At 34.6% G+C, this 16,602-nt stretch overlaps 1 protein-coding gene across 1 annotated transcript in view; it reads left to right on the top strand.

Moving 5' to 3' along the window:
* The window catches only part of DPYD (dihydropyrimidine dehydrogenase), an 802,527-nt gene that overhangs the window by 654,281 nt on the left and 131,644 nt on the right, over positions 1 to 16,602 (top strand). Inside the window, exon 19 of the mRNA XM_055340016.1 lies at positions 1,339 to 1,481. Within this exon, the coding sequence (XP_055195991.1) occupies positions 1,339 to 1,481 (143 nt within the window). The remainder of the gene's footprint in view (positions 1 to 1,338; positions 1,482 to 16,602) is intronic.

The following is a 16,602-nucleotide window of genomic DNA, read 5'->3' as shown; positions in this document are numbered from 1 at the left end:
TCCCTTATGGAATTCTGAAGGGTCAGCATTAAACATTCTTGACTGAGAAACACTAATATCTAGAGGAAGATTTTAAAGTGTGGGAGCAATAGGAACAGACATTTCCACAAACATTTTTGGTGTTGAATGCAAAAGCATCAGTTACACATAAATTTAATATCTGAAATGGATGTGAACAGGATAAAAAGAAATCCACTGATTTTAAAGAAAACTCTTTGTGCTTCCTCAAAGAGAATACTCCCATAAATATGTATTGATAATGCTGGTGAAGATGCTTGTGGTGATGGAGGTAATGATAAAGTACTCACCACATGAGGCTGATTTTACCAGTTGCTTGTTTATGTTTTTGAGGCAATGTCAATTCTTGCACAAATAGAACTATTTTTAGTTCAGAAAATACCTTTAAAGAACAATGGCTAAAGAATCCACATCAGAAATATCAAATTTTATTACAATGTCATGAAAGTATTAATTTACTTCAGGATATATCAAATTTTATTCCAATGTGATGAAAGTATTAATTTACTTCAGGATATATTAACCCTTGAGAGTTGAAAGCAGCTTTAATACAGTATAATCATTTTAAAAAATGACCCCCAAGGGTTCTGTCCATCCATGAAGTTTTCATTATGATTAGAGAATAATATATTGGTAATGTCTGGCTGAGTGAAGTATAAGAAATTAAGCACATACTCTTTCATTACTAAATTCTAGAAAATTGTTCTTACCTTGGTTGAAACTTTCTAATATATGAAAAATCTGATTGGGCTCACTGTATTTCATCAAATTGAGAATAATACATGTAAAAAGCAATATGGAATCTGTAGGTTTATCAGCACCTTGCTTGTTTTCACAGTATCTCTATTCACACCAGCTGCTTTATACTTAGTGGAAACATAACAGAGCTGTATGTCTATTTATGCACTGTATGTGATTGTTTTTCTTTTTCAAAATCTGCTGTTCCTTGTTCTTTTTAAAACAGATGCTTGAATATTCCATATAATCTTTTACATATTACTGTATATCAAATTGTATTATGCATGTATTTTATGCAGGAGTTCTAAAGTTGCTATAGCCACTTGCATAACACATTTGCTTGCAATAATAGCATCAAAATTCTTAAAATAAATGCACATCCATTTACAAATTAACATACTTTAAAACATGGCAGTGTATATGTATCACCACACGTGTTCACACACACATATATCTTAAGTAAAGATAAAGAAAATTGACTTAGTCTAGTACACTATCATTACATAATACATAATAATGATTATAAGGCAATATGCTCAAATGATCAATATGCTAACCATTGATTATTCTCATTTCCTATAGGCACAGCTATCAGACCTATTGCTTTGAGAGCTGTGACCTCCATTGCTCGTGCTTTGCCTGGATTTCCCATTTTGGCCACTGGTGGAATTGACTCAGCTGAAAGTGGTCTTCAGTTTCTTCACAGTGGAGCCTCAGTCCTCCAGGTAGTACTTGGGTTTGCCCTTCAAAAAGCTCCATCTAATACATATAGTGTAAATTTTGTGACAACAAATGTATTCTTGTAGGGTCTCCTGAGAAAGAGAGTGTGGGATTAAAATGGCAGCACTCATTAAGTTCCTTTTGTGAGTCAAAAACAAACCTAAGGTTTATTTCCTGTCCTAGATAGAGCTTACAAACCCACTGTCTTTAAAAAATATATATATTTGCTTATCTCCTTGTTTCCAAAATAAATGAAAACAGATACCAAAATGCATACTGTAGAACTGGGGAAAAAAGAAATGCATGAAGAAATGTGGGTAAAAGTAAAATCATGTTTGAAAAATAAAATGGAGTCAAGGGTAAGGCCAATATACAAAATCTGTGCTGTAAGGCACTGGAGGGATTACCAAATTTGACTCTGAATTTCCTGGCAGCCAAAGCAAGGAAATTATTGGTTTCATAATTTTCAAAATATAAATTGATTGTTCAACTTCTTGTGGTTCAGAGCTAAAAGAAATTCTTCCATTACTGTCACAAAGAGATACTTTGAGATGTAATACATTATAGTCTTAATGCCATTCATACATATAATTTATTACTTATTACTTATACACTTGCTTGTTATTATGTTACTCAGCAAAGGCCCAGTACAGTGCCTTGGCACATTATAGTATAAACATTTCTCTGAGGCCAGATATGCAGATTTGGGTGGTCTGATTCAACCCAGGGATAAAATTTTTCATATGATATCTAGACTGTGATCTCTCAGGTAATACTTTATTAATGGATTCTTACTACCTCCACCGAATGAAATTAGGAAGCATACAGTTTAGCTTCACTTATATACTCTGGCAAGAAAGTAGAGAACAAATATCTTGTTCCCAATTTGACAATCAGACTTAATGTCCTCTTACAAAATACAATCTAAGGTGGAAATAATATGTATCAGAATGCTAATAGAAGATATAAAGAAGAACCAAATGGAAAATTATGAAAGTTATGAAAACTAAAATGAAAATTGTAATAACTAAAATTTAAGACTCAGTTAAAGGGCTCAGCAGCAGAGTGGAGAAAACAGAAGAAAGAATCGATGATGTGGAAGACAGAGCAATAGATCTTAACCAATCTGGACAACACAGAGAAAAAAGACTGAGGAAAAAAATGAGCAGAACTTCAGGGAACTCTGAGACTATAACAAAAGATCAAACAATCAGAGGAGAGGTCACAGAAGGAGGGGATGACAAAGAAATAATGTTTGAAAACTTCCTAATTTTTTGTAAAAGGGCAAAATCATATAGATTTAAGAAACTGAATGAATCTTAAATATGATAGATCTAAAGAAATCCTTACCAAAACACATCATAATCAAACTTCTGAAAACTAAAGATAAAAAAGGACCTTGGAAACAAGAAAAAAAAAAAATTTCACCTAGAGGGAACAAACAATTCTAATGGAAATAGATTTCTCATCAGAAAGTGGAAAGTCCAGGAAGTGAAACAGTATTTTTCAATTGTTGAAGGAAAAGAACTATCAACTCAGAATCCTATATCCTTCAGGAATGAAGGAGAAATCAACACATTCTTGACTGAATGAAGAAAAACTAGGAGAATTTATTGCCAGGAGACCATAGCTAAAAGAATGGCTAAAGGAAGTCCTTAAAAAGAAAGGAAATGTTAAAGGAAGTATTTAAGACATCAGGAAAGAAGGAAGAAAGAGCAAAGAGCAAAATAACCTCAAGGAAAATCTGAGGTTAATGTTTGTCTAGGCTTGAATATCACCAGAATTTACTTTCACAAACATGAAGAAATGTATGGACTGGAAGATATGAGTGGGTCATTAGTAGGCCCCAGAAAATATGCTTGTTCATTTCCAAATACATGATCTTGGGTAGGTCACACATGAGTAGGAAGATTGTTGACTTTCTACCATGTGCTTGTTCTAACTACTGCTACAGACAGTATTTCCACACATACCCAAGAGTTAAAGTTTTATCATGCTTCACTTTACTGCACTTTATATATATATATATATATATATATATATATATATTTTTTTTTTTTTTTTTTTTTAACAAACTGAAGATTTGTGAAGGGCACTTGGGTGGTTCTGTTGGTTAAGCATCAGCCTTTGGTTCAGGTGATGATTCTGGTGTCTTGGGATTGATCCCCTGCAATGGACTCCCTGCTCAGTGGTGAGTCTGCTTGTCCCTCTGTCCCTACCCCTGCTCATGCATGATCTTTTTTTCTCTCTCAAATAAATAAATACAATCTTAAAAAAAAATTGAGGGTTTGTGGCAACCCTGCATCAGATAAGTCCAACTGGCACCATTTTTTCCAATAGCATTTGCTTACCTTGTATCTTTGTATCACATTTTGGTAAATCTTGCAGTATTTCATAGTTGTAAAGTTATTATACATATATTATAATGGCAAACTATGATCAGTAATTATGACTCAGTGAAAGCTTAGTTGATGGTTAGCACTTTTTTTGCAATAAAGTATTTTTTAATTAAAGCATGTACATTTTTTATACATAATGCTATTGCAAACCTATTAGACTATAATATAGTGTAAACACGACTTTTATATGCACTGAGAAACCAAAAAAAAATAATTTGATTAATGCATTATTTGCTTTATTGTGGTGGTCTGGAACCAAATCCACAATATCTTTGCGGTATGCCTGTACTTTGATTGCCATCACCTGAAGCTTGGAGGATGCAAGTAATATAGTCAAAGTCACCTGACTAGTGCTAGAGCCAGAACTCAGACATCAGGTTTCACAACTGAAAAGCCAGTGCTCTTCCAACTGCTCACGTTGCCTGTCCCCACTCCTAAAACTTCTAAGGTGAGAAAATCAGTAATAGGCAGGTCTTCCCCACCTACTCAAGCCTGACATAGTCAGGCTATGGCTTATTCCTTAGAGAAAGGATGCAAAGAAGAGAAGAAATGTGAAAAGATAGAAAAATAAATCACCACGTGTTCCGAGGAGAGGTGTACCATACATAGTACATGGTTGTGGACTATGTATGTGAATATATGTAAAATGCTATGTGCCCTCCCAAAAATGTGTGGTGAAATGATCATTCAAATTGTGATTTTCGCTTAGGCCCATCTTGGATCAAGAAGCAAGGAATTACTCAAAGCAGCTTAAGAGTATATAGCCTGTTGTTTCCATGCATCAGGGGAACCTGGAATTAGAACTGTAGGAACCAACTGGGCAGTTCTCAAGAGAGATCTCTTCCATCTCTCTTTTATGGTCCATGTGATTTCTCCCTTGGAGGAATCCATAGTTCTGTTCACTATTTCTCTCTCCATAGCTTACCTCTTGTTTCTGCCTCCTCTGAACTTCTGTCTGCCACACGGCACTTGAGCCCACTCTACATGGTAGCTCCAACTTTCACATGAAATATCTCAGTGTAATATCTCTTAGCTCAGATTTCAAAAGAGGAAACTTGTTTTGCTCAATTATCTTTTCATGCCAGGCCCCATCTTAAAACACGGGTCACCAAGTGTATGAACTGTTTGGTATATAGCAGAAACACACATTTGTTGAAAGAATTTGTTAAATGAGTATGTTGGAGTTGTACTTTTTTTTTTTTTAAACTGGATTCTGAAAAGGAGATGAAAGGGTTAACATGGTCTATAAAGTGGTTGTCAAAGACTTCCTCTTCAGCTCCAGCTAGGGCCTGCAGATAGACTTTCCAGCCATGTAAAATATTGGTTCCCAGATGATTTTATAAAAATGCAAAGTTCTGAATGTAGGCTTCTTCTGGTAGAAGGTTACAGATTATGTATCAGTTCTACCATTAGCTTGAGTCAGAGTTTTATTTCGCCAGACATATTTTTAAACCAATGTTAGCTAAAGTCTGAACTGAATCTAAATCACTATTAAGATATACTTAGGATGGGTATGAGAGGGAAGATTCTTGAATTTAGAATTTTGGCTTTGCATTTGCATGGAGCGGAGAATGTGCAACATTTCTATGTCTCTCCTATTGTAACTGAATTAGACCCCATTCCGCTCCCTGGTCCTGGATTAATCTAACCTTTCATTTTTTATACTCCTGGGCTGCTGAATATTATTAAATAAATTCAAGTAACTCTGCCAATTGGATTTATTTCAAATTCACAATGTTTAATGTCAGCTGGGCCTTGGGTGCTAGTCAGCATCTGTTTTTATTTATCTTTTTTTTTTAATCCCCATAGAATTCTCCCTAGTAGTTAGTTCGTATCGTTTTTATACACTTCAAGGCCCTAAATCCTCCATCATCACCCTCTATTTCTCTGATGCCATTTGCTCCCTGGCTCTTATCACCGAATTCTGTCCCCTTCTCTGGTTCTGTAATATTTCTCTTGAAGAGCTCATCGTAGCTTTGGGTGGAGTACTGTCAAATCTACCTTTTTAATGATTTGTACTCAGAAGTAAGGTACATACTGACAAGATGCATTTTTTACAAGATGTGATCAGACAAATGAAATGTATTTATGTATCAGGGTGATGGTGCTGATACACTGGGGTATAGAAGGAGAAGTAATGGGTACAGAAAAAGTGACATAAATATTTTGATTCTGATCTTTATATGCATACATAGACTACTTAGGTAGGTGAGTTCACTACTGGAATAAGGATTTTGTCAGTAATTTCAAACTCAGGTTTAAATGAATTCAACAGCTATGACCTTCTATGTGACTTTAGAAAAAGTACTGACATTTCAAAATGGAAAGCCTAAGTTTTTTCATAAGTTGGGGAAGTATGATAGAACATGCCTTTCTTGTTAAGCATCATGTATCACAAAGAATCATTTGTACATTTGTTCATTCAATAATTATTTATTGAGAACCTACTACATTCCTATTCTAGGAATTTGGAATTCTTCTGTGAATAGAACAGGCAAAAGTCCATTATCTTTGGGACTTACATTTTAGTGAGGGAAGAGACATAATATATAATAAATATGAACTGTAAGTATATTATATGGTATGTAAGATGTTAAGTGCTATGGGAAAAAAAAGCCTTATTATAAAGGTAGCATTTGTATGAATAATTGGAGTTGGTGAATCAAGGAAATTTTTATTGAAGGGAAATACTTATGTTCTAGCACCATTGCTTAAATTTTTAGTTGAGAGTTAACTGAAATATAAAAATTACAAAATAATTGTAGATCACCTTGAAGTTTATAAACAAATGTCTCTTGTTGCCTTTTAATAGGTAACTTTTGACGTCTTCTTACCATTTCTAGTAATGTATCATTTCTCAGTGGCCCTGTTTTTTCTATTATCTTATTCTGTAACCTGCTTTGACAAGGATGTTAACATTTCAATGTTGAAACATCCAATAACTCTACCTTCAGTGAATGTTGAATATAAAAACTAAGGAATTAGCTAGAGAGTAATTTGGGTTCCAGATCATTTCCCTAGTACATCTTTGGAGTGAAAATGACTTTCACAACAGAACCAGATACAATACTGTGGCCAAGAAATATGGTTCAAAACCGATTATGGGTTTGTGTTCTTGGGTAACTGCTCTTATAACTTTGTCAGTCAGCTAAATTGACTTCTAATTTATTTATGCAAACTCCAGTGTGTTTGAAATGTGATATTTCTTCTTACTTGATAGGCTTTCATTAGTTAGAATATGCAAGTTAAAACTCTAAAAATGACAGATCAAAATTATTAGTAAATTTCAAATACTGAAATTTATAAATACTTCCTTGTTAAATTATGTTCTCAAACTCTTCATGAAGTCTTGAGGCCTTAAAATATTTTTTTGGGAGGTTATTCTGAAAAATAGAAGTTTGCTTCTGGCTACCAATTAGTTATTCATGAAGAGGATAGTAAATAAATAATGTGCATAATAGTCCTTTAACATAGTTTGAAGAGAGGACTTTAATAAATTAAATCTGAGTATTTTTGTTATTTTTTTACTTTAAGTTTTAGTTTTTTACTCCCAGACCTAGCCTTCCCAATGAGCCCAAATCCCTTTCTTCTGATTTAAGTAATAGTGTGCAGTTTCTGTTAATAAAAACTATTTAGAGATTCCTGTTGCAAACAAAACCCAGACTGAGTCCATTGCTTTTAGTGATAGGTTTCATCACAAAATGTTCAATCTCCTCTATTGTATATAGATAGAGAATATAAGTACTATACTGCCTTTTTTTTTTCACTGAATGACTCTGAGTTTCTATAGTTTAATTTAATGATATTGCCTTTACAATTTAATCTCTTAAGGACTTTGATTCAGGACATTGGAAATTACAGGAAGCCATCAGTTCATTCATGTACAGTTATGACCTGTGCCTTCATTGAGATTGTATGTGTGGGTTTTTTTTTTTTATTCCATTTCTTTTGTTAGGATTTGTCACTGAAGTTAATAGAAAACCCTGAAATTCAACAGGAAAAGGGAGCATAGTGGGCATTTACTGTGAAGAGCCATAGTCGCATGATGGACGCTCACTAAACGAAGATAACCAAATCAATCCTTAACAATAATCAAAGCTGTTCTAATGGAGCTAGTTGAAGTTAAATGGAATTTTTTAATGTGATCAGGAGATGTATTATTTTATTAAAACTAAGGAAAAAGAAGTAATTGAAGCATACGATGACACTGTTTCCACATGAGTGCAGATGCATTACCGACATTGTCTTGTGGTCGTAACACACAGGAAGACCTTAGTTCTTCAACTCTATTGACAGGGATCTTGAGGTGATAAAAATTTTGTACACTATATTCTAAATTTTTATTGGGTAGGTGGGAAAGAGTAATTCAATGATTTCTTATTTTTTCTTCCATCTTCATTCACTGTAAAGTCAGGCTATGATATATGAAAAAAGAATAGTTGATACCATTCAAAGTTTTTTTTTAAAAAAATGGTATCAGAACCATTTCACAGATTTAGTTAAAATAGACATATTTTTCTTTCCACTCTGCAGTTTCTTATTTCCTAGATTTAATGAGTATTTCGTTTACAATTTTAAGAACATTATGCAAGCAGGTATTGAAAAAAATAGAAACTATATTGTCAGAGCAATATATAAGAAAAAATATGCTTTTAGTATCCATTCAATGAAATTCCAATTACCATGTCAATTATTACATTATTTTAAATTACTTTAATGGATGGTTACTTTTAACAGAAAAGATTTTAATTTTTGAAAAGCATCGTGATTCCCAGGCAACAACGTTGTTTATAAGCAAACAGAGGAAATTAAATGGAAACCTGTTAGGCCTTCAATGATTGTACACTCTCCACTTGATAGAAAGATTAACATCTAAATTCAAAGGAAATTAATTGAAATTACATCTAATCTTTTTAGAAGACAGTTTTAACATAAGAAAAAGTAACAGTATCATGCAATAACTGCAATAACTGTGTTGTGTTTTTTTTTTGTGCGAAAATAACCATGAATTAGTGAAAATGTTTGCAGATACAGCTATATGAAATTTTTGATCTTGTATAAACTTCTTTGGCTATAGATTTTTTTTTTCTAACTCTGACCAGATCTTTTATGTTGTCTGCTCTTTTATGCATTGCATGTAGAGATATGGTAAACCACTAGTTACATTTCTTGGTATTAAATCTTCAATTCCTGACCACAGTTTTAAACAATTTATTCTTTTATTCATTTTTTAAAAAGATTTTATTTTGTATGTGTGTGTGTGAGAGAGAGAGAGAGAGCCCGCACACATGGGCAGGAGTAGGGGGCAGAGAACAGAGAAGGGCAGAGGGAAAAGCAGACTCCCTGCTAAGCAGGGAGTCCAATATGGGACTTGATCCCAGGACCCTGAGATCATGACCTGAGCCCAAGGCAACCATTTAACCAAATGAGCCACCCAGCCGCCCTCAGTTTTTTTTTTTTAAATCCCATTTGTTTAGATATTCTTGTTACACATTATTTTCCAAAAATTGTGTTTTCTTTGTTGCTTTTCTCTCAACCTTTCAAGTTTATCAATATCATTTGAAATGAGTTCTGATTGGATGTAACTGATTTTTTTAATAACCATCCCATAACTATCTATCCAAATGACTGTGAGAAATAGTCACTTTGGGAGCAACATATTTTGAATATCATCAGAAACTACTCTTCATACTTTGAGAGTGGATTTGATTTCCTATAAACAAAGCTAGAGAGTTGACTACTGAACTGAATTAGACATATGAAGTCTCTTTTTTCTGGCAGTTCATAAACTGATTTTAATAAACAGCTCAAAAAAGAGGTGTTACAAAATTCTTCTGAGCAATGCCAACCAAAGTGATTATTTAGAAAAGGCCACATTCATTTGGATATGTATAATTGTGTATTTGTCTTAAAAATCTACCTCAATATTTTATGGGCTCTAATACTAAGTTAGGATTCAGAATTCAGACTGTATAAATATTTAGAAAGATTTGTGCCATAACCATTTAATGGTAAAGAATATTAATGATCTGATGAATATTACCTTCTGTTTTTCAAAAAGTCTTTTCCAATTATTAATTTATTTGGCTCTTACAGAGCTATAGCGATATCAGTAAGCATTTTTAACCCCACTTTACAGATTTGCAAATTGGCAATGTACTAGAGTTTATTTTGTCAACTGGCTAACCCAGTAGGATTAGAAACCATGTTTCCTGATTTCTGCTCCATGATATGTTTCTGCATCCCCTACAATCTGTGCTACTGTGCTTAAGAAATGGGCTAGCAAAATGGAAAAGAACTTCATCATAAACACATGAATGCTTTCTCTGTTCTAGACTTATTAATGGGTGATTCATTCTCAATTTTTATACTACACCTATGCAGAGTTTACACCAATCTTATCGTTTTATAGGTGAACTCCTTGGTCTTTGTTAAATAATTTTTTCATCGTGATAAGTGTACTCTGTAATCCCCATCACCTATTTGACTCACCCCCCCCACCTCCCTCTCCTCTGATAACCTTAAATTTGTTCTCTTTAGTTAAAAGTCTGTTTCTCGGTTTGTCTTTCTTTTTTCTCTGTGATCATTTGTTTCTTAAATTCCTTATATATGAGTGCCAGTATATAGTATTTGTCTTTCTTTTATTAACATTTCACTTAACATTATACTCTCTAGTTTTATCCATGTTTTTGCAAATGGCAAGATTTCATTCTTTTTATGACCAGTAATACTGAATTGTGTGTGTGTGTGTGTGTATCTCACATCTTCTTAATCCATTCATCTATTAGTAGATATTTGTGCTGCTTCCATAGTTTGATTATGGTAAATAATGCAGCAGTAAACACAGGACATGGGGGTGCATGTATCCTTTTGAATTAGTGTTTTTGTATCTTGCAGTAAATATCCAGTAGTGTGATTACTGAATCATTGAGTATTCCATTTTTAATTTTTTGAGGAACCTTTGTACTGTTTTCCACAGAGGCTGCACCAGTTTGCATTCTCACCAACAGTGTAGGAGGATTCTTTTTTTTTTTTTTTCACATCCTCGCTGATAAACTTGTTTCTAATATTTTTTATTTTAGCCATTCTGACAGCAATGAGGTGACATCTCATTGTAGTTTAAATTCTTATTTTAATCCCAGATAATTAACATAAAGTGTTATGTTAGTTTCAGGTGTAAAATATAGTGATTTAACAATTCCATACTCTCATTGTAGTTTTCATTTGCATTTCCCCAATGATAAGTGATGTTGAGCATCTTTTCATGGTGTGTTGGCCATCTGTATGTCTTCTGTGGAGGTTCATGTCTTCTGCCCATTTTTAGGTGGGTTATTTGTTTTTTTGGATTTTGAGTTGTATCAGTTCTTTATGTATTTGGAATACTAATCCTTCATTGGCTATGTCATTTGCAGATATCTTCTCCCACTCAGTAGGTTGTCATTTAGTTTTATTGATTTTTTTCTTCACTGTGCAGAAAGTTTTTATTTTGATGTAGTCCCAATAGTTTATTTTTGCTTTCATTTCCCTTGCCTCGGAGGAGACATATCTAGAAAACAGTTACTATGGCCAATGTCAGAGAAATTACTGCCAACACTCGGTTCAAGGATTTTTTTTTTTTTTATAGTTTCAGGTCCCACAGTTACTCTTTGCTAAAAATAAGTTACCTTGGACTTCTTCACTTTGCAACGTTACTTTGAATTCTGATAAATTTCCACATGCTGAGCAAAGGACATTCTGAGCTTTCTAAAAACTGGCAATCCAGGTGCTTCTGAGTTCTGTTTTGGGAAAATCTAGAAATCCAAATTCTTAAGTAACATTAAATATGGAAGCAGAGTAACTTACAAAGCAGATTCAGGACAAGCAAAGAATACATACATGACTGGTGCAATACAAGATGATAAAGCTGATTAATGATAAATATGTGATCCTATCCTAGGATGTAGAAACTTAATTATACCTCTAACATGGAGGTGACATGGGAAAGAGAAGATTTTGTGGAAAAGCTTAACAATAAGGTCAACACAAACAGCTTATTGATATAGCTTCCCCCCAAAAAGCTGATATGATGTTAGTTGCATCTGAAATATGACTTCTAGAAAAAGAGAAGTAATGTCCCCACTGAACTCTCATCAGATGACATCTCTGTTTATCATATAGTATATCCCCACAATTGCCAGGCATGGTTCTAGCCATGAGAAAACAAAGATGTTCCCAGACAACTGACAGTGCCTTCAGCAACCTTACAGTCTATAACCTCCCTCAGTGGAGTGATAAGATAATTGAGTCCAGACTCAAATGAGTAAAAAAAAAAAAAAAAAAGCCAGCTATGCAGAAGTCTGGGAGAACGTGTCTTCCTGCCAAAAGGAAGAGCAAGGGCAAAAATACAAAGTGTGTAGAGTTCGAGAGTGAGAACAGTCTTGCCCTGTTTCAGGACCGGCAGGGGGCACAGTAGATGTAAAGATGATAGGAGGTAAAGGTACATAGGCAGAATTGGATCTTATAGGGCACTGTAGGCCATAATATTTAGATGTTATTTTATGTTTAATGGAAAACTATTGAAGAGTGACAGTCTTTACATTTCCACAGGCTGACTCCACACCCCTTTTCTCTTTATCTCCTCAGATCCAGGAGCAAATAAATGCCCAGTGGGCCCTTTCTACTTTGTACTTCCATGGCATTTTGTTCGCTTTTTAATTAATGGTTTTTATCCTCCCAAGATTTCAATTCCCTCTTCTTCTAAGGATACCGGCAGCCTCCTTCATCCTTGGCTAGTTGCCTTGCAGATAATTTTTTGATTATTCCCAAGGATAATGGCCCCCCAAATGTGACTATCAACATAAGCTGATCACTTCTAGAGGAAACATATCTCTGAGTTCATGTTTTGTTAATCATCACAACACTAAAAAGACTATTAAATATTAATTCAAAAATCAGACTAACACAAATCCCTTTCCAGAATCACTTAGTTTTATCATGTGTTTCATGTGTATATATAAATTTTTCCCCCAAAGATTCAGATTAGAATAGATTGTTTATGTCATTCTGTTTTCTCTTGCAAGAAAGGAATGAAAATACAGACCATGAAAGACATTTTACAGTTGATTCCTCATAAATGCCTACCTCTAAGAGTTTCTAATCATGGCTTTCCATTTTTTATACAACTATTTTGCTTTGTAGGTGCTGTCCTGATTTTTTATCACTTAGTTACATTTTTGAAATGACACTGAATTATTAGCTTATTATAATAATGATGTTCCTGGGGTTATGGCCTTTCTTCTTTTTTAAAAAGATTTAAAAATTTATATATTTGATAAAGAGAGAGAGAGCAAGAGAGTGCACAAGCAGGAAGAGCCCGATGCAGGGCTCCATCCCAGGACCCAAGACAGATCAGGACCCAAGATCAGGACCCAAGACAGACACTTAACCAACTGAGCCACCCAAGCACCATTGGCCACTCTTCTTTTTAAATGACTTCTGTCTGCCTTATCCTTATTTTAATGGGAACAAAACAGAGTTAGTATTTTTTTCAGGCTATTTTAAAACTGATTCCTTTGATTTTTGAGCACATTTTTATGTTTGGGAGGAGCAGTTTCTTTTTGCAATGATAACAAACCAAACTTTAGGAACTTTTATCCTCAACACCTACAGAAGTGTACAAGTTTCATATAAGTCTTATAGTAAGCCTCGTGCTTGGTCACCAACCCCCACAATATATGCACAGCAAACTAGACTCCCTGGAGTTATTTTCTTTGGAAAAGATCCAGCCATCATTTTAGTTGTGGTGCATTCTGATCTTATTCCAGTTTTCCTTTTTTTTTTTTTCTTTTTCTTTTTTTATTTCCTGTTGAGACACTCCTGATTTTCTTCCTAACCCATTTCTAATGGAGCAGATTTTGGTCTGATTTCTCACTGTCTTCACAGATTAGAAAATGTGAAGATTCATTTATTGACTATCTGGTCTTGATGTGGGATGTGTCTAAGGCTGCGTTGATGGAGTAGAAAAGAGTAGGGAGGAAGGCCCTGCTAGACAGTCACTGCACCACAATGCCTGGGGCTCTGACTAGGACTGAGCTTGAGAACAACTTTAGAAAGATTGGTGGTGTGTCTTCTTCCCGAGGTTCTGCCTTCCACCTCCGTATCACAGGTTTGGTTTTATTTATCTGGCAAACTGATGTTCTCAACTTCTCCCTGCTTAATGCATTTATTTAGTAAACCTTGTTGTTGGTTCCTAGCATTTGTCAAAAACCTCAGTTCACTGTAGTTAAATATTCTTAGCAGTATAGTGTGCCATTGTTATGTATCCAGATTTGGTTGTATTGTCATGGATAGTGTGATAGTTAAGAAGTTCCACCATCCTTTGTTCAACTGCCAGCCCCACCATTTAATGGCTGGAGAAACTTGAGCTAATTATTTAACTTGCATAAACTTTTGTGTATTCACCTATAAAATGTGACTTATATAGTACCTATCCCACTGAGTTGTTATAAGAAAGAAGCGAGGGATCCCTGAGGCAGTGGTTTGGCGCCTGCCTTTGGCCCAGGGCGCGATCCTAGAGACCCGGGATCGAATCCCACATCAGGCTCCCGGTGCATGGAGCCTGCTTCTCCCTCTGCCTGTGTCTCTGCCTCTCTCTCTCTCTCTCTCTCTCTCTCTGTGACTATCATAAATAAATAAAAATAAATAAATAAGTAAAAAACTTAAAAAAAAAAAAAGAAAGAAGCGATATTTAATATGTTAAAGGGAATATCACGAATCTGAGTCACAGTCTCTGGAAGGTCTCCTTCTTGCTCCAGCCACCCTGGTTCATTTACTCTTCTCACCATCCAGCAATGCCTGACACATCAGGGAGACTTCAGCATCCTGGGGCAGGTCTGAAGATTCATTGTAAAATGAATATCAACTGTGAATATATTTGTCTTTAATTGTAAACTCCTAGAAAAAAGAGTAACAGGATTATGTAATTCCAGTCATGCAACTGACATTTATTAAGGGTTTTTCTGGTACAGAAAACAATGATTTACTGAGAAATAAAGAATAAGCAAAGAATTTGAATGCACATTTATTTTTGCAGTATTAATTGTGAGTCTTGATGCAAATAATAATTATGAGAGAAATTATAGTAAAATATCAAAGTTCTTACAGGCCTAAAAATATTTTAGAAAGACTTTTATTATAAATCACAACTATATCTCTAATTAGAAGTTTACAAGATCAATGATAAGCTTAAGGTTTATGAGAAGTTGTAAAGGCAATTGCTATTAGGAAATCTCTTTAGGTCAGTGACTCCTAACTCACAATTCAGAAACCAGGCTTAAACCAGATGACCTGTCTAGCCTAGAAGCATAATCAAGTATAACACTGAAATACAAGCTTATGATTAGTTCCCTCAGATAGAAGAATTAATAACAGTTAAGAATTTGACACAAACATGAGGAAATATGGACTTCATCAGAAATATTCTGTGCAGATATGTATAAATATTTACCGAATTATTGCATCTTCCTCTCACACTTATCCTTTTAAAAAATCATTTCTGAAATAAACTATTTATGTGTGAAAAGTTTGTTCTGGGAAATACAATCTCATCATCAATGCTCCCAAAGAAAATGCTTTTAGGGGAAACTTTAGAATGTTTTATTGCAGGCTACTCACCAAAGTATAATTTCAGATAGAGAACCAAATAGTTTTCTGTTTTATCTAACTGGAAAAGAAAAGCAAGAGCTTGACTCTCTAGAAATACATATCTGTGCATCATGTGTGTGTTTTATGGCATCAAAGTTCTAGTTCAGTAGATTTCTAAAAGGCTTCTGAGACAGAGACATGAATTTTTACAGATTCTAATTACAAGTTAGAAGTCATCTCACTGTGGGAAATTAAAAATGGAGATAATTAGGGAAAATTCCAGTTGAAAGAAAAATGCATTATGGAAAAAGCAATAAAAGCACAAAAAATAGGAAAGTAAAATCACTTCCCAGTAGCTTCTATGATTCAATTGTAGATCAATAGTGTGTAGTTAATGCTATTACCAGGAGAGCATTAATTTGCAATTACCACAGGTGATCTGATCCTCTGTGTTCTGTCCATTGACACAAATGACCTTTTGTTGAAAGAGATTCTGTAGTCATTATTTTAAATAGAGCAACAGAGAAGCAAAAGGGAAGTATAGGTCACTTTCAGTCATAACCATCTTACATCACACAAAGTAGGAACCTTTGTAGTGTAGCCCCAAATAGTCACTTAATGGTGTGTAATGAGCCTGAGCATGGCCATATCTGTTTGCACACAGGATGGATATAACATGCACTGTATGGTGGTAGGTAAATATGATTCGATGTGAAGCCACAAATGCTCTGAATTAAGTATAAAAATAAAGTAGACCTTGTTAGACCTCTACAATGAGGGAAGATATGAGAGACTTTGATTCAGCGAAGTGGGTGTTCTTTAGTGCTTCGTTTCTATGCAAGACAGGTAGCCTTAGAGGTAAAGAGTCTGATGCCCCAGCAATGACACATTCTTGAAAGATAGCAGAATTCATCTCTCTAGAGACCATATTGCAGTCATAAACAGTGTGCCGAGGACCCATGCGGCCCTGTCCAGAGTCTGCTACACAGGCAGTGATATCAACCTCAGAACTGCCAGCTGGGCACAGGAAGCCTGACAGGACTGCATCTTACTGATTCATGCTCCAACACAAATGAAAACGCAACAAGTTGCTTGGACTGAAATC

The sequence above is a fragment of the Nyctereutes procyonoides genome, unplaced genomic scaffold (assembly GCF_905146905.1).
Source record: "Nyctereutes procyonoides isolate TBG_1078 unplaced genomic scaffold, NYPRO_anot_genome, whole genome shotgun sequence".
Classification (NCBI taxonomy): Eukaryota; Metazoa; Chordata; class Mammalia; order Carnivora; family Canidae; genus Nyctereutes; species Nyctereutes procyonoides.
Note: the sequence above shows the minus strand (reverse complement) of the source record. Positions and strands in the feature narration are given on the sequence as shown.